Here is a 27,933-nt window from a genome sequence, read left to right as displayed (position 1 = left end):
TGGCGTGAAGAGAAACGCTGCAGAATCCCCCACATGCGCAGTGGCTTCCTACTGACCCACAGTTCAATTTACAGTGCGTGCTGGGACTGAGGCACCCCCTGCAGCATCCTGGGGATGGAATTCAGTGTCTAAGGATGTGGCCCATGTACACACGGGAATACGACTCAGCCACAAGAAAGGAGGAAATACGGCCATTTGCAACACCATGGACGGACCTTGAGAAGATCATGCTAAGTGAAATAAGTCAGTCAGAAAAAAGCTAAGAACCATATGATTTCGCTCACATGGGCTATAAGACTGAAACTTGTGGACACAAACAGCAGAGTGGTGGTTGCCAGAGGGAAGGGGGTGGGAGGGTCAGGGGACCCTAATATGAAGTGACAGGAGACAATTTGACTCTGGGAGGTGGGCACACGGTGCAAAATACAGATCTTGTAACATAGAAACCCACATCTGAAGCCTGTATGTTCATGTTGACCAACGTCACCCCAATACATTCAATTTTTTAAAAAATAAGAAAGGGAGTTGGAAATCCTAGTTTTAGAAAAAGGACCTTCTGTGTCTGACCTTCTTCCTTTACCATTTTCCTGGGGTGTGTTTGAAGGTTCAGTAAATACAGAATAAAATACATTCTTACTAAGATCAGTTTGCTTATCCTTGAAAAGAAAAACACATTTAATTAATTAGATTTTTTTTTCATGTAAAAGTCTATATTTTTCCGATTATAGAGATAACACCTGTTCACTGAAAGACTTTGAACACCACAGCAAGGTATACGGAGAGAAAGAATAAATCTCTAGTGTTTGGCCGCCTTAAGATAAGAAGACATGTGAACATTTTGGGGCGATGGTGGATCCTTGGATGGGATGGGTACTTACTGGGATGGGAGGTATTAAACATCCCAGGATTAGCATTTCAACTCCTCTGGGTGCTGAGGGGGCCCGCTTTCACTCAGAGATGAGTCATGTGTAAACAGCATGTGCTGCTTCCATGGGAGGGGCTCTGAGGGAACATGTTCTCTCAGTCCTGAGAGCATCCGTCTCCAAAACTCTGTTGACGGAATTAGTTGGCTTGGCACAGCTTTCCTGAATCCCGCAGAGTGCACCGTATCAATAACGTCTGACTGTTCGGAGTATTCGCATCACTCCCCGAGCTTCCGTTCAGTTAAATCATGTAAATAGTTGATGCCAACAGTCAATGGCAACTGGGTCAGCACGAGGTCGGAAGGCCCACCTTTGTATTTTTTAAATATATTTTTATTGATTTCAGAGAGGAAGGGAAAGGGAGAGAGGGATAGAAACATCAATGATGAGAGAGAATCATTGATCGGCTGCCTCCTGCACACCCCCACTGGGAATAGAGTCTGCAATCCGGGCATGTATCCTGACTGGGAATCGAACCGTGACCTCCTGGTTCAAAGTGGTTGACCACTAAGCTATGCCGGCTGGGTGACCTTTGCAGTTTTCTGTTTGTATTTTAATCCTCACCTGAGGATTATTTTCCCCATTGATTTTTCTTAGAGAGAGCGAAAGACGGAGAGAAATACTGATGTGAGAGAAACACATCAATTGGTTGGTTGCCTCCTGCACGAGCCCTGGCCAGGGCCCCGGGCTGGGAAGGAGCCTACAACCAAGGTACATGCCCTTGACCGGAACCAAACCTGGGACCCTTTGGTCCTCAGGCTGACGCTCTGTCCACTGAACCAAACCGGCCAGGGCCTCTGCATTCTTACATCTGGAAGCCTTGCAAGGTCACCGATATCCACCATCCAACGTATTGAGCACCTACTGTGTGCTTTCAGCAGCACAACACCAGGTTCCTGGGCAGCCTTGGCAGAGTGGTGACGTTATCTCTCTGCCTCTTCCTCTCCCTGTAGAAAGAGGGGAGGTGTCACACCTGATGAAAGAGGCAAGCAACCAGCATTTCACAAGCTGGATTCATTCTTCAGACATCAGGACACATTTTCCTCCCTCGGGGACATAGGAACGAGTCAACGGAACCAGGCGTGACCCTGGAGTACTTTCCCAGCATTTTTGTCGGACGTTCCGACCTGTTGAAAACGCCCCTGTTGTTTCTCCCCGAGAGGAAGAGGCTGCTAGGCATGACTGTGAGCACGACAGGGACTCTGCGAGCGCTGACCCAGGGGAGGGCTGTTCCCCTGTTGTCAGTCAAGTTTCATTCCCTGGCATCTGCCTTCTGAATCCTGCGACGACAGATGTGTTCAACTGAAGAATTGTCATGATACAAGATTTAGTCCTTCGGGCATTTCAAAATGGGGAGATTAATTAGGCTGCAAAACAGCAGGGAGTAGTGCCTTTAGAAACCCAGGCATAGCCTGTCATTGTCTTTATTTCTTTGGACACCGGGTGTTTATTGGAAAACCAGAGAGCAAGTTTTTAACCAGTTAACGGCCACTATATTTTGAATGGAATTAATAAAGGTCCACTGCTTGCGTCTGTAGAGGCTTATGGCGTGCCGACGGTTAACTATCAATGGCATGTGTGCATGCCTATGGAAAGGTTCTCCTGTTTGCAAAGTGCTTCTGATACTGTATTACAGGGCCTGGGATGGCGTGTGTTGAAATGCAAACAAAATCCATAGCCGAGACTGGAAGCGGTGGGACTTAGGTTGGCTTATCAGTTTTACGTCTTATAGTGAAGGAATTTAACGTGCGGATGTTATGGAATGAGCAGGTATTGTTGAAACCCTTGGCTAGCCGACAGTGCCAACACTTGCATTGTAGCTGTTAGATTTTCTAACGGTAAGACTTCTAACCAGTATAAGATTTCCACTTAAACCTGAGGTTTATAGTCACTAGAAATGAAGACCTTAAAACAGCACAGGGAACCTTGTTTATTGTGAAAACATTAGGCTTTCCAACCACAGGCGCCAGCAGCCTGTTACGTGTTACCTGCATGGGTTTTGTGGATGGAGTCATGGGTGTGTAAAATCCCAGGGGCTATGATTGTAACTTTATCGACTCACACGGCACCTTCACTTACGGCCTGATTCTCCCCCGGCCCCGAATCCCCAGGCTTTTGACTTTAAAGTCCACCAGGTAATGTTCTACATTATTCTTTAAATGTTCCAAAGAAAACATGCTAGCGTGTTCTTAGGTTTTTACTATCCTTTAAAAACTACAGAGAAGCACTATAGATATGCGATAATTGAGGACATATAAAAGATATGGGGAATTTTCTCCATGAAGCAAGAGAGAATATGTTTTTATAAGTATAAATCTAAGCAGATAAGTAGGTAGGTAGTAGGTAGATACATAGATAGATCATACATCATACATCATATATCACACATATATACATAGGTAGATAGAGACATAGGCACATAGATATATAGATGTATAGATAGATACACATGTAGGTAGGTAGATAGGTAGGTAGATAGACAGACACAGATGTACGTAGGTAGGTAGGGAGATAGGTAGATACAAAGATATATAGATACACACACATACATAGGTAGATACGTAGGTAGGTAGGTAGGTAAATAGATAGGTGATAGACACACAGACATATCTAGGTAGGTACGTAGGTAGGTAGGTAGATAGGTAGATACATAGATATATAGATACACATACATAGGTAGGTACGTAGGTAGATAGGTAGATAGATGTACACACACATAAGTAGGTATATATGTAGGTAGGTAGATAGGTAGGTGGATAGATAAATAGGTAAATACTTACGTAGGTAATGTTCTATATTAGGTAGGTAGATACAAAGCCACCAAGGAGTAAAATGAGGGGGTCATGTGTAACCATAAATGAATGGAACCCAAACACAAGGTTCAGAACAAACTTAGTCTGACAAATACTGTCCATTGCAAGCCCAGAGCCTACCCTGCAGACAGAGGCAAACTTGTCTCAACAGAGATTCCTTTGTTGTTATCCCATTGAGTAAAAACAAAAACAAACCAAAAAACCCGCTTAATTGGCCCTACTGGAAAATCTGAAAGCTCAGAAATTCTCCAGAGAATCGCCTGTCTTGGGGTTTCCTGGAGGGTTTTATTCTTCCTTGTGCCTCTCCCCCCGACAGAGCCCCCCCCCCCCGCCTTTGTGTGAAAGTTAATTGTGTTCCGTCTCCTCCTAAAGCCAATGCCGCGAAGGAGGTGCCCTGAGGAGGCCTTCAGAGCTCCTGTGAACAGGCCGGGGTCTCCAGTGTCTCTTAGGTGACAGATGCCCACCTGTCTGCTCACAGAAGACCCTGAGCAGGGGTGTCTCTGGGCTGGATTGGGTAGAACGGGCCAGGGCCACGAGGATCAGGCATGTAACGGACCTGCAGAGCGCCTGCCTGGTGTACACGCGACACCCTGAGCAGCGATGGGGCTGGGCTGCCCAGCGCCGGGCCACAAACCTCACAGGGTCCCCGCGCCTCTCAGCGGCCAGCGGTGGCTGTCCCGGATCCGGGCCCAGCGTCACAAAGCTTTTCAAGGCATGTTTTCTTTCTGGGCTCTCTCCACGTCTGATGTTGAGTCTGCTTTTCTGTTCACACATGCTGGAGGCCACAGAAAACAGGTCTGAACGCTGGACGTGGCCCACGTGGGCTGTTTCCAACATGCGGATCAGCTGGAGGTCGGCAGCCGTGCTGTCCAATAGGGCAGCGCAGCCAGATTTGGGGGGAAAGGGCAGGGAGAAAACAGGGAGTCTGGGGTTAGGCCAGGAGCCAGGCTCCAGGTCGGCAGCAGTCGGGGATGCTTACGTGTGGGGTGCTTCTTCTGTTTTGCTCACTTCAGGATGGATTGCAGTGAGGGGACAGGGGTGGCTCCCGGGAGGTGAGCAGGGGCCTGAGACTCCCGACTGGCATCGGCTGGAGAAAAGGGCATCTCCCCTGTTAGGGTCCCGAAGGGTTCCAAGCCCATCAGGAGACTTCAGATAAAAACAGCGATGCTGTCAGCAGTCGGCCCGGGAGAAATGCCCAGGTCGGGTCTCGGCCCTGGGCCAGGGCAGTGCAGGGAAGGCTTCCTCTTGGGGGGTCTTTTCCTGGAGTTTCTGAGTGGGGACGGGAGGGGTGACCTGCTGACCACTGGCGTCCTCGGGCCCGAGGGGACGTTCTGAGTCCCAGGCCTGGGGCCCGGGAGGTGTGGCCTCGTAGGAGGAGAATGAAGGATCTGCGACCAGAAAAAGCTGAACCGGTTGCAAGAAACGTAGAAATAGCCAACCTCCACCCTCTACTGTCTCCTGGGATTAACTAAGACAGTCAGTGACCAATTGGAACAGGGCCGTAACTATGGAAACTGAACTCTGGTTTTTAATCCCAGTATAGCTGTAATCTCTATTTTTCAAAATGCATGTGTTTAAATTTACCAGCACAGGACAAATAGGACTCTGTGTCATAAAACATGGTCAAAAACACAATTTTTAAAACATAGCATCACCGTTACACTCATTTATATCTTCAGCAATTACTGCGGAAGCCTAACTAGTTATTTTGGGCTAAATTATGGAATATGCAAATTCAGACATTCATGCTTTCAAGGGCTGCAATTATTCTCATCACTTCAGTAAACATATTAACGAACGTTGCATTGGAACACAAACGCCTTTGCTTATTAACACGAAACCGCATCTAAAACCACAAATTGCTTCTGTGATTAAAAATCTTCATTTTCCCGTCAAGCCCCAAATAAAGTATTGCCTGTTGATTTAATAAGTGTTTAGTGTCGGCCGGTTTCCCAAACCCTACCAAGCCCCCTCAAGATTTTAGTACAGTTTTTGTTCTTTTTTTTTTTTTTTTGCTTTATTTTATGTTGAAGCCCAAGGTGACATCTCTTTTTCTCTAGAATACGGCTTTATTTCCATTTTCCTGACAGATTTTGTGGGATCGTTTGGATATCCCGCGGAATGGTAACTTTATACCGTCCGCTGCGGGTGCATGATATCCTAGGATTATTTTCAGTCTAACCTGAAGGCACTCAATTTATTTTCAGGTTTGTTCGTTTCAGCTTCAGAGGGTGGCCTTTCTGCCCTAGCCGGTTTGGCTCAGTGGATAGAGCGCTGACCTGCGGACCGAAGGGTCCTGGCTTCAGTTCCCATCAAGGGCACGTACCTTGGTTGCAGGCTCCTCCCCGGCTTGCGCCCTGGTCAGGGCGTGTGCAGGAGGCAACCAATGTGTTTCTCTCTGTCTTTCCCTCTCTCTTCCACACTCCCTAAAAATCAATGGAAAAATATCCTTGGGTGAGGAATAAGCAAAAAACAAAAAAAATGTGACCTTCCCTAACCTTGTCCTCAGGTTCTAGCAGAACAGGGGATTTGGAACTTGGTGCCTTTCAGTTACACTGGCAACAAGGTCTATGGCCATTTATTGTTGTTTTGTCCCTGGGTGGTTTTGTGTAAGAGGTGCCCTATGTGATGATAACTAGCGTGGTAAATCAATAGTGACCAGTGAAGTAAATGAAGATGATTGTGCATTAACTCCTCATCTCGGAGATGTGATGGCCAGCGTCGGGCGGCTCAGTGGGGCTGGTTAGGGCCGGGTTGGAGGGTGGGATTGAGGCACTCCCTCAGGATGCACCTGTGAGCAGCCCCCGCTCATGGCTTTGGCAGGAATCAGAGGTGACTCAAGCAGCCGCCCTTCAGGGGAGCCTCTATGCTTTTAAAGCAGCTTCCCACCCTGAGAATTCAGGCTTTCGTATGGTTTAGCTCATGAAGACATGCATTTGTGTTTGGAAGGCGGCGACTCGCACCCTCAGCCACTGATGTCCTACTTGATCTCCGAGACACAACCGTGTATGCTTGTCATCATTTAGGAGCGAGGTCTACCGGTTGAAATGTCTCCTACGTCAGGCACCTTATGCTTTTATTTCAATTTATTTTTTAAATATATTTTTATTGATTTCAGAGAGGAAGGGAGAGGGAGATAGAAACATCAACCATGAGAGAGAATCATTGATCGGCTGCCTCCTGCACACCCCCTAGTGGGGATCAAGCCTGAAACCCCAGCATGTGCCCTGATGGGGAATGGAACCTTGACCTCCTGGTTCATAGGTTCATAGGTCAATGCTCCACCACTGAGCCACGCCAGCTGGGCAGACACCTTATGCTTTACATTCAAGTTTCTAAACCTGTTGCCTCAAGGGCATGAATGATGTTTTAAGTAAACTATCCCCCAGTTGTTTGGGTAAAAATTCCCCACAGACGCCGCCTTTCTGTGGGTGGGCTCCCCACTTCCTCACTCACTCCACCTGTCCAGCCCCAGGCCAGTGTGGTCGGTACTGGAGCATCCGGTGGTGTAGACTATATAGCTGAGATTTAGAAATGGATCAGTCAAATCCCTGCTGCCTCACTGGGGGCAGCAGTGAAAGTAGACGTCTCCCTCCAGCACCCCTACCTTCCTCCGCCCTACCCCTTGCCCCAGGCTATCAGCCCAGAAACACACACACACACACACACACACACACACACACACACACACACACAAACACACACACCCTCCACTCGGTGGTTCGGGGCCCGGGAGTGCGCTGACGGAGGAGCAGTGGGTTTGTGAAGGATGAACCAGGAGCCATGTCTCCCTTGTGGGTTCCACAGAAAATCCCAGTTCATGTAGAATGAGGGTCTGAACACCGAAGGCTGACGGCCAGGGAGGAGATCACTCGGGAGGGTTACGACGAAGGAAGATGCAGATTTGCTCCTTACCTGTGACCTTCCCACGGAGCTGACGTCACCAGGTCCCTCGGTGTCCAGAGCAGAAGTAAATGTCTCCCCGACGGGAATGCCGGGGTGTGGCCCCCTAGCAGCCATGGGGCGGCCCCCTATGCACCATCCCTGCCTTCAGCCTTTCGGAATGGAATGTTCTATCTGTGAAGTTTTAAAGGATGTCCACATTTCGGAAAGAATTCATTCAAGACTGTAGAGTTCCTCATGAGCTTCAGAACGTAGACTCCGCGACTTTTACAAAGATTGTGAATGTGCAAAACTAAAAGGCATCATCTCTAAAAGCTTCCAGATTTGGGACCGGGATGTGCCACTCACCTGTCACCTTTACTCCTGTGCGTTTGAGTTCATCAACTCTGAACAGATGGAGGACAATTTCCTGCAAAAAAAATGAGTCTAATGTGTACATTTTGGGGGCATAGACTCTGAAAGAAGGAGTGTGAGTGTAAGCCTTGGGTTTTTTCCCACACAGATGAAAATATCAGAACCATTTACAGATCAGACTGAAATAGGACTATTTTGCATTAGGGAATGAAAACTGTTTTCTCAGGATAAATCGCAGGCCCAGCGATTTCTTCCATATTTCAGAGCTTAAATAAAGACAGCCCTTTTGAATTCGCATACATTCAGCAAGAGGAAAAACAATCAATATTTAATAAGATATTTTATGTCACCTGGGGATGGGTTCCATTAACGAGGACTCGTGTGGGAAGGTGGGGAATAATTGTGCGGCTTTGTGGAGGCGAAATGAGCATTCCCGAGGCCTCCCAGTGCTCCCGCGCTCTGGAGGGTCTGCTGAAAGAAACGCCTCGTCCTCTGCTGTGGTGGGAGCACACTTAAAGGAGCCATTGCTGCCTTTTCTGTAGTGAAATGACATAGGGACTGTGACCGCAGGAGGAAGACCGAGCTGACGGAAGTAAGAAATACTTAGGCAAATGGAGCAAACTTTTCCATTTTGGTTCTTTGTCAGAACTTCAGGGTGATGGCTTTTAGATCGGAGACAATTACTGAGATAAAGTTTTCACCCACATACTCCATGGCCCCTAACTCTCTCCAGCTAGTGCAGAGGAAGGAAGAAGTGCTTCTCCCAATTCTTACTTATCTTACAGCTAGAGGCCCAGTGCACAGAATTCGTGCTAGGGTAGGGTCCCTAGGCCTGGCCGGCGGTCAGGGCCGATCAGGGCCTTCCTTCTCCCAGCTGCCGGCCGGGGCCTTCCTTTGTTGCATGCCACCTCCTGGTGGTCAGCGCACATCATAACAAGCAGTCGAACTCCTGGTCGGTCCAACTCCCAAGGGGACAATTTGCATATTAGCCGTTTATTATATAGGATTTTCCACATAGCCACTGTGTCTTTATCATTGAACAGCTAGACACAGGAATGCAGCTTTCAAATGCTGAGTCTGGCCACAAGCATTCTATTTCTTTTCCCATTGTTTTTTTTACAGAGTGGAAGGGAGAGAGAGAGAGAGAGAGAGAGAGAGAGAGAGAGAGAGAGAGAGAGAGAGAGAAGCAGGGAAAGGGAAAGGGAAAGAGAAGGAGAGAAGGAGAGAAAGAGAGAGAAAGAAACATCAATGTGAGAGAGACACATTGATCACTTGCCTTCTGCATGCACCCCAACCAGGGTCAGGGATGGAACCTGAAACCCAGGTGCATGCCCTTGACTGGAAATTGAACCTGCAACCTTCAGGTTCATGCTCTGATGCTCCAAGCTCTTAGCCACATGGGCCAGGGCTTGCCACAAACATTCTAACTTAAGAGCTAAAATCTCTTTCTTCTCCCCATGTAAGCTGAACTTTGTAGGGAACAAAAACACAGGTACCCTTTGTCATGAGAAGACTCCATTCGAAACTGTGAAATCAGCTACATCTTTCCTGACGTGAGCTCAGAGCCATTTTCCCACTGCACACCACTCACAGGTTACGTTTCAGCCCACCCCCTTGTGATGTCCCCGCAGATCTTCTCTTCGAAGGTGAAGCCACCACGATTCTTATTCCGGTTCCGCTGGCTTCTCAGGCAGGTGCACGTCAGACAGTCCATACATGCAGACACAGTTGTGCACCTGGGAGGAGGGGCCAGAAGCACTGAGTGAAGGAGGGAAAATATAACCAACAAATGTTTGGGGGACGGGGGGAGAGAAAGAAAAATGAGGTGGAAAGATCGCTGGCAGCCTGTGAGGGCTCCACCCCATTGGCTGAGTGGCTCCTTGAGCTACGAGCTTTGCATCCATTATCTACATGAATAAAGTTATAGAGCAACCCTATGATAAAAACTTAGGTCTAGGGAAGGTGAGTGATTTGTGCGTGGTCACACAGCTGCAGGGAGCGTTTGGTTCTGGATCCCCTTTGGGTTCATTAGGCTGTTACCTGGCAGGAGTGTCCGGGGCCTGGGGCCTAACAGAGGTCAAGGAAGGAAACAGGAGGAAATCCACCAACATGAAGCTTCATGAAGGCAGGGACCCATCTCACCACATCCTCAGAAACTAAAGAATTGCCTAACATACAGGAACTCAGTGTTTTTCTCAAGAAGGGGTGGGAGGGAGCAAGGAGGGCTTTGTAATTACAGTTGTTGAACATGAACGAGGCCAAATCAAAAGCAGGAGCCCTTACCTGCTGTGTCTCCCAGAGGCTGCCCATGGTTGCTTCTTGGGTATAAGGTGGACCAGAACTTCTCCAACCTGAGTGTGCTTAACAGTAAACCCCTTCAATTTTCCTTAGAATGCCAACTCTGACTCAGGAGATGTAAGATAGAGCCCGAGATTCTGCATGTCCGACAGGCGCCCAGATGCTGATGGTGATGGTGGTAATGGTGGTAGCAATGGTGATGATGGTGGTGATGGTAGTGATGATGATGATGATGATGATGATGATGGTGGTGATGGTGACAGTGCTGATGATGGTGATACTGATGGTGGTGGTGGTGGTGGTGATGGTAATGCTGAGCATGATGGCAGTGATGGTGGTGGTTGTGGTGGTGGTGATGGTAATGCTGAGGATGATGGCAGTGATGGTGGTGGTGGTGATGGTGATGGTAATGCTGAGGATGATGGCAGTGATGGTGGTGGTGATGGTGATGGTAATGCTGAGGATGATGGCAGTGGTGGTGGTGGTGGTGATGGTAATGCTGAGGATGATGGCAGTGATGGTGGTGGTGGTGGTGGTGGTGGTGGTGGTGGTGGTGATGGTAATGCTGAGGATGATGGCAGTGATGGTGGTGGTGGTGATGGTGATGGTAATGCTGAGGATGATGGCAGTGGTGGTGGTGGTGGTGGTGGTGGTGGTGGTGATGGTGATGGTAATGCTGAGGATGATGGCAATGATGGTGGTGGTGGTGGTGGTGGTGATGGTAATGCTGAGGATGATGGCAGTGATGGTGGTGGTGGTGGTGGTGATGGTAATGCTGAGGATGATGACAGTGATGGCGGTGGTGGTGGTGGTGATGGTAATGCTGAGGATGATGGCAGTGATGGTGGTGGTGGTGGTGGTGGTGGTGGTGGTGGTGTTGATGGTGATGGTAATGCTGAGGATGATGGCAGTGATGGTGGTGGTGGTGGTGGTGGTGGTGGTAATGCTGAGGATGATGGCAGTGATGATGATGATGGTGGTGATGCTATTCCTTAGACCACCACTGCGCATCAAGCATACAGAGTATTTGGACAGAATGTAGATGGGCAGTTTTCCTTTGTTTCATTTCCTTTTTTGAGTTTCTATAGTTCTAGGATTCGGGGAGGAAGAAGATGAGAGGGTTAGTACATGTTTATGGTTTGACTTCCAAACAATAAGGACAGAATTAAAGCTAAAATAGAAGAAAATGACCCAAAATGTTCATGCAAATATGGACTTGCCCTGGGAAGGATCATGCGAGAGTTACTCTATTATAAACGGAGAAGAATATAGCAGATTCTTCTGCAAACGAGGTTGCAGCTCTTCCTTTACCTTTTTTGTGATTTTGTTCTTTTTAAGTTCAAAAGAAAAGAGTTGGGGCCTGGATTTTCTCTCTTATGTTTAATTTGGTCTCTCAGGAGAAATGTTGCTTTAGACCTAGGAGACTTGTATGTGAATAAAGAAAGAGAACTCAAGAAATTCTTGATTTTAAAAGGGAGCAAATGATAAATTTTTTGAGCACTAGGGACTAAACTTATGAATTTATTCATTTCCTGTAGTCTCCATCATTCAAGTTTCATTGCACACTATTTCAAATATAGAATATGATGTAGACATATAAGCAAGAATAATGATGAACCTTTTTATATCCACAGCTCAGTTTAAGAAATAAAACCAAAAACGCTAAATTTCCCAGCATTCGCCCTTAAATACATTCTACTTTCTCTCCATGAGAGCTTTAAAATAACTTATGTTGAGGTGTATCATTTTCATACATTAAAAATATCTTTAGAACAGTCCTAATAAGACTTGATGTGTTTATATAAACAGTATCAAACTGCATATTTTAATTTGATTTTTATTAACCATACTAGTAGTTTGTGAGGCTTTTTCATGTTTATGAAAGTTCTCACGTTTTCGCAGTTGTATAATATTCCATTTAACCTCTGCACATCCACTTGGGATAAAGTTCGCATTTCATCTTTTCGTATGTTTTTACAGTTCATAACATGTCCAGGTTAAATGTTCTATATATTTTTAAACATATTTTATTGATTTTTTACAGAGAGGAAGGGAGAGGGACAGAGAGTTAGAAACATCGATGAGAGAGAAACATCCATCAGCTGCCTCCTGCACCCCCCCCCCCACTGGGGATGTGCCCACAAGCAAGGTACGTGCCCTTGACCCGAATCGAACCTGGTACCCTTCAGTCCGCAGGCCGACACTCTAGCCACTGAGCCACACCGGCTAGGGCAAATGTTCTATATATTAATGAGACAAATTTAGATGGTCCATGACATGATTAAAGGGTTCCAGCTAGAATTACAATGGGTATCAATTCCGTTCTGGCCAATGAATACACAAGGGACAGTTGCCCACTCACTGAACTGGTTTATTGAAATCCTCATGTAGGAAAAGAGCATTATGCCACCCATTTCCTCAAAATTACCATAAAGAGAACATCATCATAGAAATACTTGTTTTAATGTGCTAACATTTATAGAATAGGCGGTTGTGTGGCTTTATTGCTAGAATCAAGTCTTCGGGAACATGGACGGCTCCGTCTACACAGTGGATGTGTTCTGGGGATGGTGGGACATGGGTGAGTTGTTAAAGGTGAACTATTTTTTATCCACTCATCTACTGATGGGTTATTAGCTGCTTCCGAATCTTGGCTATTGTAAATAATGTTGCAGCGAACATAGAGCGCATTGACACAGTGGAGTACCACTCTGCTGTAAAAAGGAAGGACGTTTTACCCTTTGCAATAGCATGGATGGACCTGGAGAGCATTAGGCTAAGTGAGAAAAGCCAGTTGAGAAAGACGAGCGTCACGATTTCACACATACTAGTATGTGGAATCTGAGGAACAAACTGAACTACCAAGCAAAACAGACTCCTAGAGAGCAGGCTGACAGCTGTGATGGGGGTGGAGGAATTGAGCAAAAAGAAAAACCAAAGAGAATTCATGGACCTGGACAACAGTGTGGTGATTGTGGGGAAGTATTGAGCTGGGTGGAGGTGGAAGAGGGCATAGAGGAGATAAATAGTGATGGAAAAATGAAATAGCCCAGCCGATGTGGCTCAGTGGTTGAGCATAGACCTATGAACTGTGAAGTTCATGGCTCCATTCCCAGTCAGGGCACAAGCCCAGGTTATGGGTTAGGTCCCCAGTAGGAGGCGTGCAGGAGGCAGCTGATCACTCATTCTCTCTCATCAGTGATTTTTTTCTCTCTCTCTCCATCTCCCTTCTTCTCTGAAATCAATAAAAATATATATTTTTTTAAAAACTGAAGGTGACATCAACCTTGATGTGTCAGGTGTACTCATGGTTTAAAACTCCTAGTGTTCCTGTTGCAAACCCTTGTTTAACAGCCAGCTTCTTTCTCTTCCCTTTTTCCCCTCTGGCTTCCTGTTGGTAAATATGGCTCTGGGGCCCGTGCCTGTTCTGGTCCGAGCCCCACGGTGACATTTGGGGTTTTTTACCGCCGTGTACTCTTCAGCAAATAGCACCGTGATGGCTTAGCAGAACAGCGCACGCCTTGGGGACGGGTATTTACCCAGACAGATGGAAATGGATCGCTGAGCACTTACCCAATTAGTGGATTAAATGTGCCCAGTCGGTCTAGATAAATCACAGAAATGTGCCCTTCCCCGCTCCGGGCCAGCGTGAGATCGCCTGCCGCGTGCGAGGCAATTACCTCGACGTTCTACCTCTCTTGGCCGGCGCAGGCTGAGCCTGATTTCCCCGGTGAGCACGCCGAGTCGTTCTCACTTTTCAGGAAATCCCAAAGAGTCTCTGACTTCAGATGCTGTGTTGCCCTGGCTTCTATGTTCGTCAGCCTTTGGTTGCTGCTGAAGACCTCGGGCGTGTACGAGTCGCAGTTATGAATCAGTGCAACCATACCTGTGTTACCTGCGGTCTGGAGGAGAGATGGTGTTTGCATGGGCTTTAAAATGCTGATTTAATGTATATGTTCAATATCCTCTTAGGCTATATACATAGCCTAAGAGGGAAAAATCCTTGTCTTTTCTCCAGATGGCAGCTGAACGGAAGTGATATTAACCTGGCCGTGGAGTCTCGTTACGAGCTGAACGGAGGAGACCTGGTGGTCATTAACCCCCACAGGGATCGGGACTCAGGGAGTTATCAGTGTTTCGCTACGAATCCGCTGGGAACCATCGTCAGCAGAGAAGCAAAGCTACAGTTTGCCTGTAAGTTCCGGCCCGCACACCTGCAGGCCCAACATCTAACAGCACGTAGCCACATGGGTGCGGTCCAGGAGGTTCGGGAACAGCACATGGTTTCATTGGTGTAGTAAGTGGATTGATTCAATATAAATGGAGGCTTTTTAAATATGTTTTTATTGATTTCAGAGAAGAAGAGAGAGGGAGAGAGAGAGAAACATCAGTGATGAGGGAGAATCAGCGATCAGTTGCCTCCTGCACGCCCCCTCACTGGGGATCGAACCCACAACGTAGGAATGTGCCCCCACCGGGAATCGAACTGTGACCTCTTGGTTCATAGTTCGACACTCAACCACTGAGCAACACTGGCCGGGCGACCGGATTGAGTCTTAATCTTCCCCATACAACCTTCGAACACTGTCCACTTTGTTTCTTCTCGCTGGTCCCCCTTCCTGTGCGTTGGTTGTGTGTTTGTACAGGACGCCTGGCAGGGCGGAGACCTGCGTTGGGAGCAGGCCCCGGCTGCAGGTCAGGGGTCTTCACTGTGGGCAAAGGGCAGTGAGGTGTGGTCCCCGAGACCCATCCTTGCTCGCTGCTCCCTCTGGCGGTCCCCGCTCTGGGCTGTGCCCCAGGCGCATGCTTGGTGGTGCTTCCTCATACCTGCTCGCCGTGGCAATGAACCTCACCTCTCCTCTACGGGAAGAGGAGCGGGTGAGGCTAAGTCAGCCAGGGTACAGACAATCGTGTGTGCTATCTCACCAGCCGATGTGGCCTCCCGGTGCCTTTGGTTTTCAGGTCTCAGTGGCCATGCTCTGGAGCATCGCTGCTCCCTCCCCAGCCTCACTCCGGGGGACAAGCAGCCAGCAGGCCGGGACAGTCTCGGCAGCCTTGCCGTACGGGGTTTCTGTTTAAAGACGCCTTATGTCACCCGACCGGCGTGGCTCAGAAGTTGAGCATCAACCTGTGAACCAGGAGGTCACGGTTCGATTCCTGGTCAAGGGCACTTGCCCGGGTTGCGGGCTCCATCCCCAGTAGGGGGTGTGCAGGAGGCAGCCGATCGCTGAATCTCTCTCATCATTGATGTTTCTATCTCTCTCTCCCTCTCTCTTCTTCTCTGAATCAATAAAAATATATTTTTAAAAAAACCCACAAAACTAAATTGGGTCTCAGGTCCCCAGTCTACACAGAGATCATGTGCCGACAGGGCTCTGTGGAGAGCAGGGGCGTGTGAGTCGGTTCGGAGGACAAGTTCACAGGGTATTTTTTTTAACGCCTGATTGAGATAGCTCCGCCACGCCTTCCTCTGTTCCCCCGCAATGTCCTGGGAGTAGGCGGGAGGCTTCCTGGATAGACCAGTGGTGTCTCCTGGAAGCCCCGGAAAGTTCTTGCTTGGATGTCCTCTGCCTGTTGTTCTGTGTGACTCCCCATGTCTGGTCCCTGTGGGCCTGTTTCTTCATTGCTGCTCTTTGGGGATAGTGTTGCAACCCTTCTCCTGAATCCTGAAAGTGGTGTCTTTGCAGCAGAACCCTGCGGCGTCCCTGTGAGCGAAACCTCGCCCGGGAGGTGGGCAGCTCCGGGCGGTGGTTAAAGTTAAAGTTAAAGCCGGTGCGTGGCTGGGACTGCCCTCCGCCCTCAGTTCAGAGGCGGCAGCAGCATGTAGGCGGAGGGGGTGGGGGGGGTGTTCCACAGGGGACCAGGTGCCATCATTCTTAGGGCGCTGTGTTCTCTCACTATAGGGAGCTCGCTAAAAATACCCTGCAATTTCCCCTTCCACGGGAGCACCTCTTTAATTGAGCCCTGGCTTTAATGCGCATCCATTATGCCCCTAGGATTCTATTTTGCAAATGTTGGAAAATGTCTTTAAAATCATTCCTGAAATCCTGTGATTTTCACAGTCATGATCTCTTTCGTGAGATGATTTCTCCCTCTCTTCGCCCTCCCTCTTATTTTTGCTCGACTTGCCGTCGTGTTCTCAAAAAATAAAAATGGCTCTTAGAAGCACATCATTCACTGCACATCTTCCCGTAATTCTGCGTTTGATGGAGAGGCCTCTTGTTTGTCAGTTTTAGGATGATTGGATTTGCAAGAGACGTGCTAAAGCATCCCTTGTTTTATTTTTTTCTTCTGTGAATTGTCTGCCCTAGTCCTTCCGGGATAAAGCAAAGAATATGCTACTCCAGGGCATAGTACATCTTTTTTGAAAAAAAATTCTGTCTGGTGTAAATTATACCTCAGGACATTAATTTCAAAATCTCAAAGGACAGTGTTTTATGAAATAGAATATATCACCACTTAAGTTATTTGATTTGTTAAAGTACCCGATAGAAATTTCCTGCGGCAAACACTAGTCTGTGTTCGTGTTTGTACCTGCAAGCTGTGCCGACTGTCCCTCGCCCCCTCAGCTCCTGGCTTTCTGCTCAGCAACACTGACAGATGACAGCCGAAAGTCAACAGATAGGTCGTTTCCGTCACACTTCTTTATTCCTCGCATTTTGAATATGAATCCTTTTTAAAAATATTTTTATTGATTTTTAGAGAGAGGAAGGGCGAGAGCCAGAGAAACATCGATGTGAGAGCAAAAAATATTGGTTGGCTGCCTTCTGCACATCCCCTACTGGGGATCAAGCCTGCAACCCGGGCATGTGCCCTGACGGGGAATCAAACTGTGACCTCCTGGTTCATAGGTTGATGCTCAACCAACTGAGCCGTACCGGCCAGGGCTTGATTATGACTTCTTGATTATCAACTTCAAAAGTTTTAGAATAACTACCTTTCAGATTATTAAATTAATTTTAATTGCATAGGCTGAGAAGGTTTCCTAAAAAATCTATCTTCAGCTCCAGGTTATCCAATACACAACTTGTTCATGAAAAGTCCCTCTCAACCCGTGACCTTTAAATGACTTTTCCTCCACGACAGCCACTGACCGGGACCTCAGGCTCCCCGTGGGATAGGCATTGATGATTAGACGTGGAATTAGCATATTCTGGGTTTTCCCCTCAAAATAAGCGTGTCTGTTAGTGCCCCCGAGAGCTTCATTATCATCTGTCTTTCCTGACTGTGAATGTGGTTGTTGTTAATATTGTCATCACGCTTTTCCTAACACCATGTTTTGATGGTGTCGGCAATCAAAATCCTCTTGTCTGATGAGGCCCGGACGCCCTCAGCAGGAATTCCCAGTAAGACTCACAAAGCGGCTCATCTCCCTCCAGCCCACTCCCGGCCTCCCTTCGCTCTGTGACTGCCCTGCTCTCCCCACGCTCCCTCATTTCCTCCCACTCCCTTTCTCCCTCCCTCTTTCTCTTTCTTTCTCTCCCTCACTCCTCTATTTCCCTCCCTCTCTCCCTGCTACATGAAGGGCATTTCAGCCCTGGGAACAGCATGTGCTAAGGTGGGAAAGCAGGAGGCACAGGACATTCAAGGCCTGAGAGAAGTTGCATGTTAGGAGCCCAGATTTGCAAAGATTTGTGGAGGGAGACGCGGCTGGGAAATGACTGAGACCTCACACGTCTCGCTGAGACATGAGGCCAGTGGAAGCCGCCGGGTGGACAAGCAGGGGGGGTGGACACGCAGAGCGGCAGAGTGAGATTGCACTTGGGTGAGTGTCCGGGCCGTTAGATGGAATGTGCTGATGACGGGGCTGGGAAATGAAGAGGGAAGGGAGGGAGGAGGTGCTCAGGGATAGATGTCCCAGACTGGGACACAGATTGGAGGTGAGGCAGACGAAAGAGTGAGAATGACAGGGAGGCCCTCTGGGTCTGGGAGGGTATGCGGGTGGCAGGGGCTCCGTGGAGAAAAGGGAGTGAGCCCCATGAAGGAAACTCGCTACAAGACCCTGACACAGGCCCAGGCGAGGAGGAGGCACCCTGAGGAGTCGAGTCTGTGCGGATGGTGAGGACCAGGCACTCAGTGACACCGAGAGAGACTTGGGCTGATGTGCACACAAGGCAGATGGTGGTGTCCTTATCGGCACACGGTCAGCTGTCGGAATGAAAGGTCCTCAGTGGAGACTGGGCTCTGCAGCCAGAGGCAAATAGATCTGGAGAGAGAGAGGGAGAGCCGGGCCCTGCCGGGTCTGCACGGCTGTGGGTGTGGAACCAGCCAGGCCCGTCTTCCCCTTCATTGCGCCCGTTACGGGCACACCATTTGGTACACGGGTCTGTGGGAGTTCACGGGGGCAGCTAGGGCACAGATCAGAAATGTCTGCAGCTGCCCCTTTGGGGTCCAGTGTCCCTGTTCCTTACCCTTGGGGACCACTGACCTCCTCTCCGTGCCCCTCGCTGGGCCTTTCCCGGAAGGTCCTGGAAATGGGGCCGCGCAGCCCGTCAGCTCATGCGTCTGGCTCCTCCCCAGGCCACATGGCCTCTGCCTCCAGGACTCGCTCTCCCTAGTAGCAGGCGAGCGGCCTTGGACAGTGTGGAGACGAGTGGGCGTGGCCGTGCTCCATAAAACTGTATCTGTGGGCACTGGCCGTTTTGTTTCGGGTAATTTTCCCGTGTCATGAAAGCAGGATTCTTCTTTTGATGGTTTTCAGCTAAATGGAGAAACCATTTGTAGCTCCGAGGCCGGACTAAAGCAGATGGTGGGGTGGGGCGGCCTCAGACAGAGTCTGCCAACTGCCTGCCCCATGAGCCCCGGGCATGCAGGAAGCATGAGCTCCTGGCCTCACCGATGGCTCTGACATGTTGGAATTTCTGCTGCCGATTAGAAATGGAGAAGGTAGAGTGGTTGAGTGTCCACCTATGAACCAGGAGGTCACGGATCGATTCCTGGTCAGGGCACATGCCTGGGTTTCGGGCTCCATCCTCAGTAGGGGGCATGCAGGAGGCAGCCAATCAATGATTCTCTCTCATCATTGATCTTTCTCTCTCTCTCTATCTCTCCCTCCCTCTCTCCCTCTCTCCCTTCCTCTCTGAAATCAATAAAAATATATTTTTTAAAAAAAAAGGAAAGGAGAAGTAATGTATCACCCCAGCAGAGGGCTGTGTCCCTGGAGCTCACCACATTAGCAGCTGCTCCCTCCCTCTCCATCTCTACAGAATTATTTTAAGATGGATTCAGCACGGGAGACCATTCGTCCCGCTGTGTCTGGGACACGTTCACTTACACCTGTTTTCCCTACTAGTTGATGCCTGTTTTTGCGTTCAGATTGTCTTGATGAAGAGGCTAAGGTATATGGCCGACCCAGAGTGAGCTGGACAGCCTGCACAGAGGAGCTGTGGGGAGCCGCCGGATAGCAGGACCCTCCCTGTGCCCGGCAGGCGGGTGAGGCACTGCCTCTTACCCACAGAGCCCCTGTGGGAACCTGTAGGGATCCCTGTTTGGATGTTGGGATCGGGTGTGGCTGCGTTCCACCTGCGGAATGAAAAAACACATGCACTTTCTGGACACAGAATTATTTATCCAACCAAGTGTCTCTTTTCTTAAAAATAGTTAGAGAGTCAGAACGAAGTTTATGACCTGAATATAAGTAAGTAGGACTTTCTAACGGTGCCCGACTCTATCATAGAGGATTTTCCCCTGCTTAAACTTTGTTAATTGCTCGATTCTCCTCATTGGTGTGTCATGTATTATCTATCCTTCCGAGCCAGGCAGAATGTGTCCTTACACAAGTCACAGCACTAGAAGTTTAATGAGGTTGTGTTCTATCAGACGGCCGTTACAAATGCTCAATGCGAAGAATGCCTCGTTTTTAATAGTGAGTGTGCATAGGGCACACTCGTAAGGAACCAAGGTAAACGTTTTGTCTTCGGCTTCATTCTTGTAAAAGGGTGGAAGGGATGGTCGAGAACATCCCCTGACCCCTAGACCACAAGGAATGTTTACAGCAGAATGGCGGGTTTGGGTGGGGCGGTTTCTAGGAAGATGCCGCGTTTAACCCGGTTGAGGTGCATGGTATCGTCCTGTTATTCCTGTTTCACCGACGAGAAACACCGAGTCTCAGAGAGCGGAGGTGACTGGCCTTAGACGTGGAGTTGAGGGGAAAGTGTGACCTCAGACCGGGGCCAGGTAATTGCACATCAGAGGTGATGCCACCGGCGGCACCTGACCCTCAAGTCGGTCTGAGTGGGCTGATTTTTCCAAAAACCGTTACCCCTTTGAGTACATGAAGCTTTTGCGAGCAATCAAAACCCCTTTTAACAGTTCTCACCCTTCCACCAAATGGTGACTTCATTGTGTTTTCCCACCGAAGTCAATTATGGAGTCTTATTTATCATAGGTTTCCGTAAAACATCAGGTTTTAATAGTGAAATTATCCATCAGCCACTGCCATTTTTCTCTTGCCTCAGAACTGTATTAAATATGCTATTTTAGTATTAAATAGTAAAATAAACATTACAATAAATATTAAAGTAAGCTCCACCATTAGCAGAGTGTAGCCTATCTGTGGAAGAAGTTTCATAAGCTTGGTGTTTGTTGGTCTTCAGAATTATTTTATTCGCTTTAAATATAAAGTTTGTGGAAATGGATTTCATTTTCCTCTGAGTGTGTCCTCTTAGTGACTTGCTATTTCAGCATAAATGCAGCATTTTAAACTCTCAGCCGGAGGAAATGAACACCACGTGTTCATCTGCCAGAAACGCTGGAGCCAAGTCACAACAAGGAAATAGAGAAAGTTTGTGTTTTTTCATCAAAAATGTGAATTTGCTCCAGCGAGACTTCCTGCCAGGTATTGGCGTGCGGGTTGAAGAGACGCCAAACAACCTGGCTGTGTTAGACAGTTTACCGCCCACCTCGGGGGCTGGGAGTGTCAGGCGCTGGCCCAGCAGGGCACTGTGGCCAGTGAGCGGCGATCCTCCCCCCGCCCCTCGGCTCCCCGCTGCCCTGATGGCCTGGTGTCCAGACAAAGTGCCTCAGCTCCCAACCAATACACCATTTTCACATCTGTCTCCCTCGGCAAGAGAACCCCACCGTGTTGCCAGGACGCTGTGGGCACAGCTGGCTTCGGCTCTGCGGGTCCCACATGGAAGCCGCTGCAGAGCCTTTGGGTAGATGCCCCGGGCGGGGAACACCACACCGGTTTTGTGAGTCAAGTAATTAAAGTGGAATCGTCTCACCTTGCTTTCTTTTCAACAGTTAGAACTTCATTTAAAAAATGCCCTGTGGCTGGCTCGCGTGGTTCAGTGGTTGAGCGTTGACCTATGGGCCAGGAGGTCATGTTTCGATTCCCGGTCAGGGCACATGCCCAGGCTGCAGGCTCTGTCCCCCGTGTAGGGCGTGCAGGAGGCAGCCCATCCATGATTCTCTCTCATCATGGATGTTTCTCTCTCTCCCCCTCTCCCTTCCTCTCTGAAATCAATAAAAACGTATTTTTTAAAAAGTGCTCTGTGCACAGTGAACGGTGGGCCTCCTTCCCGCCCCACGTCCCAGGTGCCCAGGCAGCCAGCCCCGCTGCGCCTCCTGCGGTGTTTTAGGTGCCGGCCCCGAAAAGCAGGGACGCCGGCCGGTCCAGCCCTGAGGATTCCCATCCACACTGCAGCTTCTCTCCTGTCGGAACCTGTGGTTCTGACTTCCCCTCCCCCTTCACACACCCACCCCCCCACACACACACGCATACACACAAACACACGCACACACATACACATGTGCACGCACACACACACATGCACACACACATACACACACACATGCACGCACACACACGCGGCTGTGAGATAGTCCACAGCATAGACCAGAGACTCCAGGTCTGGTTCCTAGACCTGCAGCATCCGCTTCACCTGGGAACTTCCTACAGAAGCACCTTCCGGGCCCCACCTCAGAGCTGGTGCGCCAGACACGCCTGGGAGGTAGGGGGCAGGAGCCTGCGTGGTGTTTTTTTTTTAAAGTATTTTTATTGATTTTAGAGATGAAGGGAGAGGGAGAGAGAGATAGAAACATCAATGATGAGAGAGAATCATGGATTGGCTGCCTCCTGCACGCCCCACACTGGGGATCGAGCCCACAGCCCAGGCATGTGCCCTGACCGGGAATCAAACTGTAACCTCCTGGTTCCTAGGTCGACGCTCAGCCATGCGTCTGGGCAGGAGCCAGTGTTTTAATAACAGCTCAGGGGGTGCTGCCCAGGGCTCCAGGTGACCCCTGTCCGTCCTAATGGTTTCTATGACGACTGTTGAGGCGTCCCCAGCCTTTTTGTTTGGTAAACAGGGCCTCAGAAGAGATCTGTGTATTCAGATCTTCGGTGGAGAGTGATGGAAGTCAGCACGTTGCTCTCCAAGGTCACCTCATCCACGTGTCCACCAAGGGTATGGCATTTTTCTTAGTATTTCTGAGCAAGCTTGCTTCTGCTTTTTCTTCTATAGTCTGGGAACTGGAATCCTTGAAAACTTTTTAAAGCTGTATATCAGAAACACGTATGTGTAAAATGTATTTCTAATCGCTGCAAAGCAGTTACCAAGCTTCCCTGCAGACTGAATGAGCGCCCGGGATGAGTTCCCGAAAGCCTCCTGCATTTGGAAGATGGAGCCATTAACTCTCAGGAGGTGAAGCCATAGACACAGCCATAGACTCGCTACTGAATGATCACATGATGACTTACGATTATAACCCATTATTGTAAAACTAGAGGCCCGGTGCACAAAATTTGTGCACGGGTAGGATCCCTAGGCCTGGCTAGCATTGAGGGCTGATCGGGTCCTTCCGGCTGCAGGTCGGGGCCTTCCTTCGTTCCACGCTGCCCCCTGGTGGTCAGCGCACATCATAGTGAGCAATTGAACTATGGTCTCCTGGTCGAACTCCCGAGGGGACACTTTGCATGTTAGCCTTTTATATATATAAAGAGATGCACTTCTGCCCTGACCAGTTTGGCTCAGTGGCTAGAGCGTCGGCCTGTGGACTGAAGAGTCCCAGGTTCGATTCCGGTCAAGGGCATGTACCTTGGTTGCGGGCACATCCCCAGTAGGGGGTGTGCAGGAGGCAGCTGATCGATGTTTCTCTCTCATGGATGTTTCTAACTCTCTATCCCTCTCCCTTCCTCTCTGTAAAAAATCAATAAAATACATTTTTTTTAAAAAAGAGATGCACTTCTATGTGCTCTTTAGAGAAACGTGTCATTCCATCGCCTGGTGAGCCATAATTTTCATGCATGTCTCTTGCTTGATGACAATGTGCCAAACCTGCTCCTTGAAGGTGAGGGTCCTGGGTCAATATTTGGGGCTCCCTGAGTCAGGGACTAGTCAGCTGGGCTCCTGGATGTTTGGGGGCGGCGGATTCATGCCAAGTTTCGGTAAATGTCAGAGTGGAAATAACTTCAGTTCACCCAGACTTACATTTTCATGAAGGACAAAGGATGCCAGAGTGTTTTCCGACTATCAGGTAGACTCCCCTGTGTCTGAAATTTCAGTGTGGGTGGCCCTCAGCTCACAGCCCCCCCCCCCCCCGCCACCCGCCCCTCCTGCCCAATCAAAATCCTCGGGGGCGGGGCCTGGGATCTTCACTGGAACCTCGCTCCCTTGCGGATTATCATACACCAAGGTGGTTTTTATTCTCTCTATTAAAAATGATGGCTGGTGTTCTTCTTAATTGCGCAAAGATGATTAAAGAGATTGGGGCTCTAGGAGAGTACATAAATAATTCAGATTTAAACTCTTTGCTGCAGTGGTGTGATTCACTTAAGACTCAGAACCTCATCGAAACCTAATTAATTGGATGTTCCGCCCTTTCCTCTTGCTCCGTCCTTCCTGTGGCGAGGTGAGTGGCAAAGGAGTGGGCCCGAGCAGGCACAGCAAGAAACCACAAAGACGCGATGTTCATTTTACTACACGATGCATCAATATTTACGGTTTATGCGCAATAGCTGCTGAAAAGACTTGCATTGGCTTACAGGAGGAAATTAATATAAAATAGGGCAAGCCCAGATGAAAGGAGGAGGACATTTATATATATAATTTATTTCAGAGAGGATGGGAGAGGTAGAGAGAGAGATAGGAACATCCATGATGAGAATCATTGATTGGCTGCCTCCTGTATGCCCCCTACTGGGGAGGGAGCCCGAAACCCAGGCATGTGCGCTGACCACCGGGAATTGAACTGTGACCTCCTGGTTCATAGGTTGACACGCAACCACTGAGCCATGCAGGCCAGGTAGAAATAGGAGAGCATTTAAAAGGATCAGAGGCACGTGGGGGGTGTTCGTGCTAACCGCTAGGAAGTGCCCTGCTGGCCGCCACCGAAACACAGAGCCTGTAAATGCTCCGTCTCGGACATAGACAGCGTGTCCAGCTGCCAGGTGAGGCTGACTTCTCCTGCGTCCAGGCAGAGGGGGATGCGGATGAACGGGTGGGTACTGTTTGGAACACTTTGCAAAAGACGCAGAAAACGAGTTGTGAGGTGTGCCATCCGGTAGAAGTGAAGGCCCTTCGTGAACAGGAGCAGCCACGGGGGACACTCTGCGTGGTCTGGGGGCCTGTGCTCACAGCCGGTGATCAGTGTCCTTCCCACGGCTGCGAGTGACGCCCCGGTTCCCCTTCACTCCCAACGGCCCCCACGTTCTCCCCGTGTCACAGCTGGGGAAGCTCAGGTGTGTGTGGGAGCTGCTCAGTGTGCAGGTGGCATCTGAGCTCAGAGCCTGTGAGGGACCCTACCCTCTGCAGACTCGTCAGGGTCACCCACCTGGTGTGTTTCCTGGAGCCATAGGCGAGGTAATAAGTGGCACATCGGGGAATAGGGTGACTATGTCAGTATTTACAGTGTCACCGTCTCTCCTTTCCCAGGCCATGTTCAATGTCAGGCCCCTCTAACGGGTGCCCTGGGACATGACCAGTGTCTCGTGGTTCTGTGGTTCCTCCGTGGTGTTGGTTAGAAGTCTGTGTCCATCTGCCTCCCATATGGCAGTGGTCACGCCATAAAACGGGTGTTCGCGTGAACATCAACCAGGAGGAATGATGAGGTTCATCTTACTCTCACTGGGACAGGAATAGAGAAACCTTCCTGTTTAAAAAGTCAAGTTATGCCCGGCCGGTGTGGCTCAGTGGTTGAGCATTGACCTATGAACCAGGAGGTCACAGTTTGATTCCCCGTCAAGGCACATGCCCAAGTGGCAGGCTTGATCCCCAGTAGGGGGCGTGCAGAAGGCAGCCGATCAATGATTCTCTCATCATTGTGGTTCCCATATCTCTCCCCTTCTCCCTTCCTCTCTGAAATCAATAAAAATGTATTTTAAAAGTCAAATTACAGGACACGTACTGCTGGGAGTTGTGTTCTGAGAGGGCGAAGCCCAGCCCATCATCATGGTGGCAGGTGCACCAGACACGGGCCTGTGGGCGCCATTCTCCCCCCAGCTTCACGGTTTCTGGCACTTTCCATAAGCGGAGGTCCGAGGGGTGAGACCCCATTCGGGCAGTTACCACGTTTATTCTAACAATGATGTACTTGCATTTGCCCCATTTTCCCTTCGTCCTACCCTCTGCAGCAGCACCGGTGCCCTGCTCGCTCTCTGACTTGTGTACATTGTCGTACCTTAGACATTTAAACAGAGAAACCTCTGTCCAGGGCTCTTTCAGGCACGCAGGGCGGCGGTGTCCTGGGCTGATGGATCCACGTGGCACCTGGTGCAGTAGGTGATGCGTGTCTGAAGCATAACTTGCACCTTGTTCTTTGCTTGTTGTGGCCCTTGGACGTAATTTGTGCGGAAAACGAGTGGCATGAATCTGCTTGTTTGCAAAGCCCCAGAAGCACAGGCAAATGCGAAGGTTTACTGATAGTGAGGTTTCCATGGCAACAGGCAGGCAATCATAATATTTATATCCTTCTATTACTATGCTCCAGTGTATTTTAGGGTATGGTGTGAAAAGGACACAATAATATACGCACGCTTTTTTTTCTTAAATCACTATATTAGGCTGATATTTTTTTCTTGGCTAAGTGTTTTTAAAGCCTTCATAAACATTTCCAGGAACTCATTATTAAAAACATAACTTTTTATTATTCCCCATTAGTTGTAAATTACATACTTCTGTTTGTGAAAGTTTTGAAATGACTGTGCGTGACACCGTGAGCCTGACCCAGCGTTAAAGTTCGGGGGAAAGGCACCCGTTTCTTTAAATCCCGCACTCAAGTTCAGTGGGAGGGTTTTTCTTCGCTCTTTGCCTGGTGAGCTTTAAGTCAGTCGTTGAAGAGCTCCTCAGCAGGAAACAGAAGTCAGCCACGCGAGGAAGTGACCCCCGCTACGGTCAGCCTCCCACCCACGGACAGGAAGGTACGGTTCTGTGTGGGTTCATGTGGAGCGAAACCATGCGATGACACCTGTTCATACGCTGAGTCCGTAATCCCCGTGCCCAGGATTCAGGGATGAAGCTCACTTCCTAGCCAGGATGGGAGTGGGCACTAAATAAATAAACGACAGTGAACACACTGAGCCACATTGTGTGAAGACTCTGAAGAGACATGGCTGTCAGATTGTAGAGACTGGCGACTAAGGGAGCACTGACGGTGGGTGTTGTGTGCGCCTTCGGAAAGCTGTGTCACTGACCATCCCCTTCGACCTCACATCAGCCCCAGGGAGTCCTGAGCAGGCGTTTCCTCCTCGTTGGGAAAACAGAACCAAAGGCCGACAGGTTAGGGGAGCAGACAAATTTCAGAGGCGCAAATACATCTCCTTGCTCGGCCCTGGAGGCACTTGAAAAGATTTGTTGAACAGTTGAGTGGATAGGGGAAAGAATACTGTAGAGTAAATATGACTTTCAAATTGGGCAAATAGCATCCTTTTCAGCATTTTTTCTAAGGCCAAGTTTCTGCAGACTGAAGGCAGTGAGAGGCTTCAATGCCATTTGGGTGCGATGTTCCTCTCTCCAGGTTAGGAATCGGGGGTGGGTGGGGGGTGGGAGGCCACCAGCCCGGGGCTGACTCCCCATGAGCAGCGTGGCTTTGGGCGAAGTCCCAGCTCTCTTTGGTTTTGCGCATGTGAAATTGGGAGGAAGGAGAACACACGTGACCTGTCTCACGGGTTTCTTTTGAAAATCGGTTAAAAGCTGTGTATCTGTAGAGGCTCATGCATGGGAAGTCATTTCAATCCTTTTTAAAAAATCTCCAAGTCACTTGAATTAGGGAAGTACTTTTTTTCAACAGTTCATAAGTAATCGTTGATGTTTCTCTCTTATTTTGATAAGCCTTTTCAGTATGAAATGATCACTTCATTAAAGAAAAATAAAGCCAGTTAGCTTCTTTTTTTGTAACCAAGGTGCTCTTTGAATGTCAGCCCATAGGCCTCCTCCTCCCACTTCACCCCCAGTGAGCCAGCCTGCAGGTCTGCAAATGGGCCCTTGAGGGGACCCTTCAATAATAAACTATTTGTAAACGGGTAAGGATGCCATATTTGGTGCTGTTTCCTATAGCGTTAGGAGAGTCCTGGGTTTGCTAGTGTGATTTTACTTTTCATATTCCTGTGACAGATAAAAGCAAGGGTATAATGCAACCAAGAATATTCATCGTTAAAATCACAGGTCTTAAAGGCAACTGTTCCATGAAATTTATAAACGGTC

The 27,933-nt window shown here is 49.0% G+C and overlaps 1 protein-coding gene across 2 annotated transcripts in view; it reads left to right on the top strand.

Annotated features, from left to right (window-relative positions):
* The window catches only part of LOC132215768 (contactin-3-like), a 117,011-nt gene that overhangs the window by 36,692 nt on the left and 52,386 nt on the right, over positions 1 to 27,933 (top strand). For both annotated transcript variants that reach the window (XM_059664545.1, XM_059664544.1), the window contains exon 4: positions 14,310 to 14,485. In XM_059664545.1, the coding sequence (XP_059520528.1) occupies positions 14,310 to 14,485 (176 nt within the window). The remainder of the gene's footprint in view (positions 1 to 14,309; positions 14,486 to 27,933) is intronic.

The sequence above is a fragment of the Myotis daubentonii genome, chromosome 14, assembly GCF_963259705.1.
Source record: "Myotis daubentonii chromosome 14, mMyoDau2.1, whole genome shotgun sequence".
Classification (NCBI taxonomy): domain Eukaryota; kingdom Metazoa; phylum Chordata; class Mammalia; order Chiroptera; family Vespertilionidae; genus Myotis; species Myotis daubentonii.
Note: the sequence above shows the minus strand (reverse complement) of the source record. Positions and strands in the feature narration are given on the sequence as shown.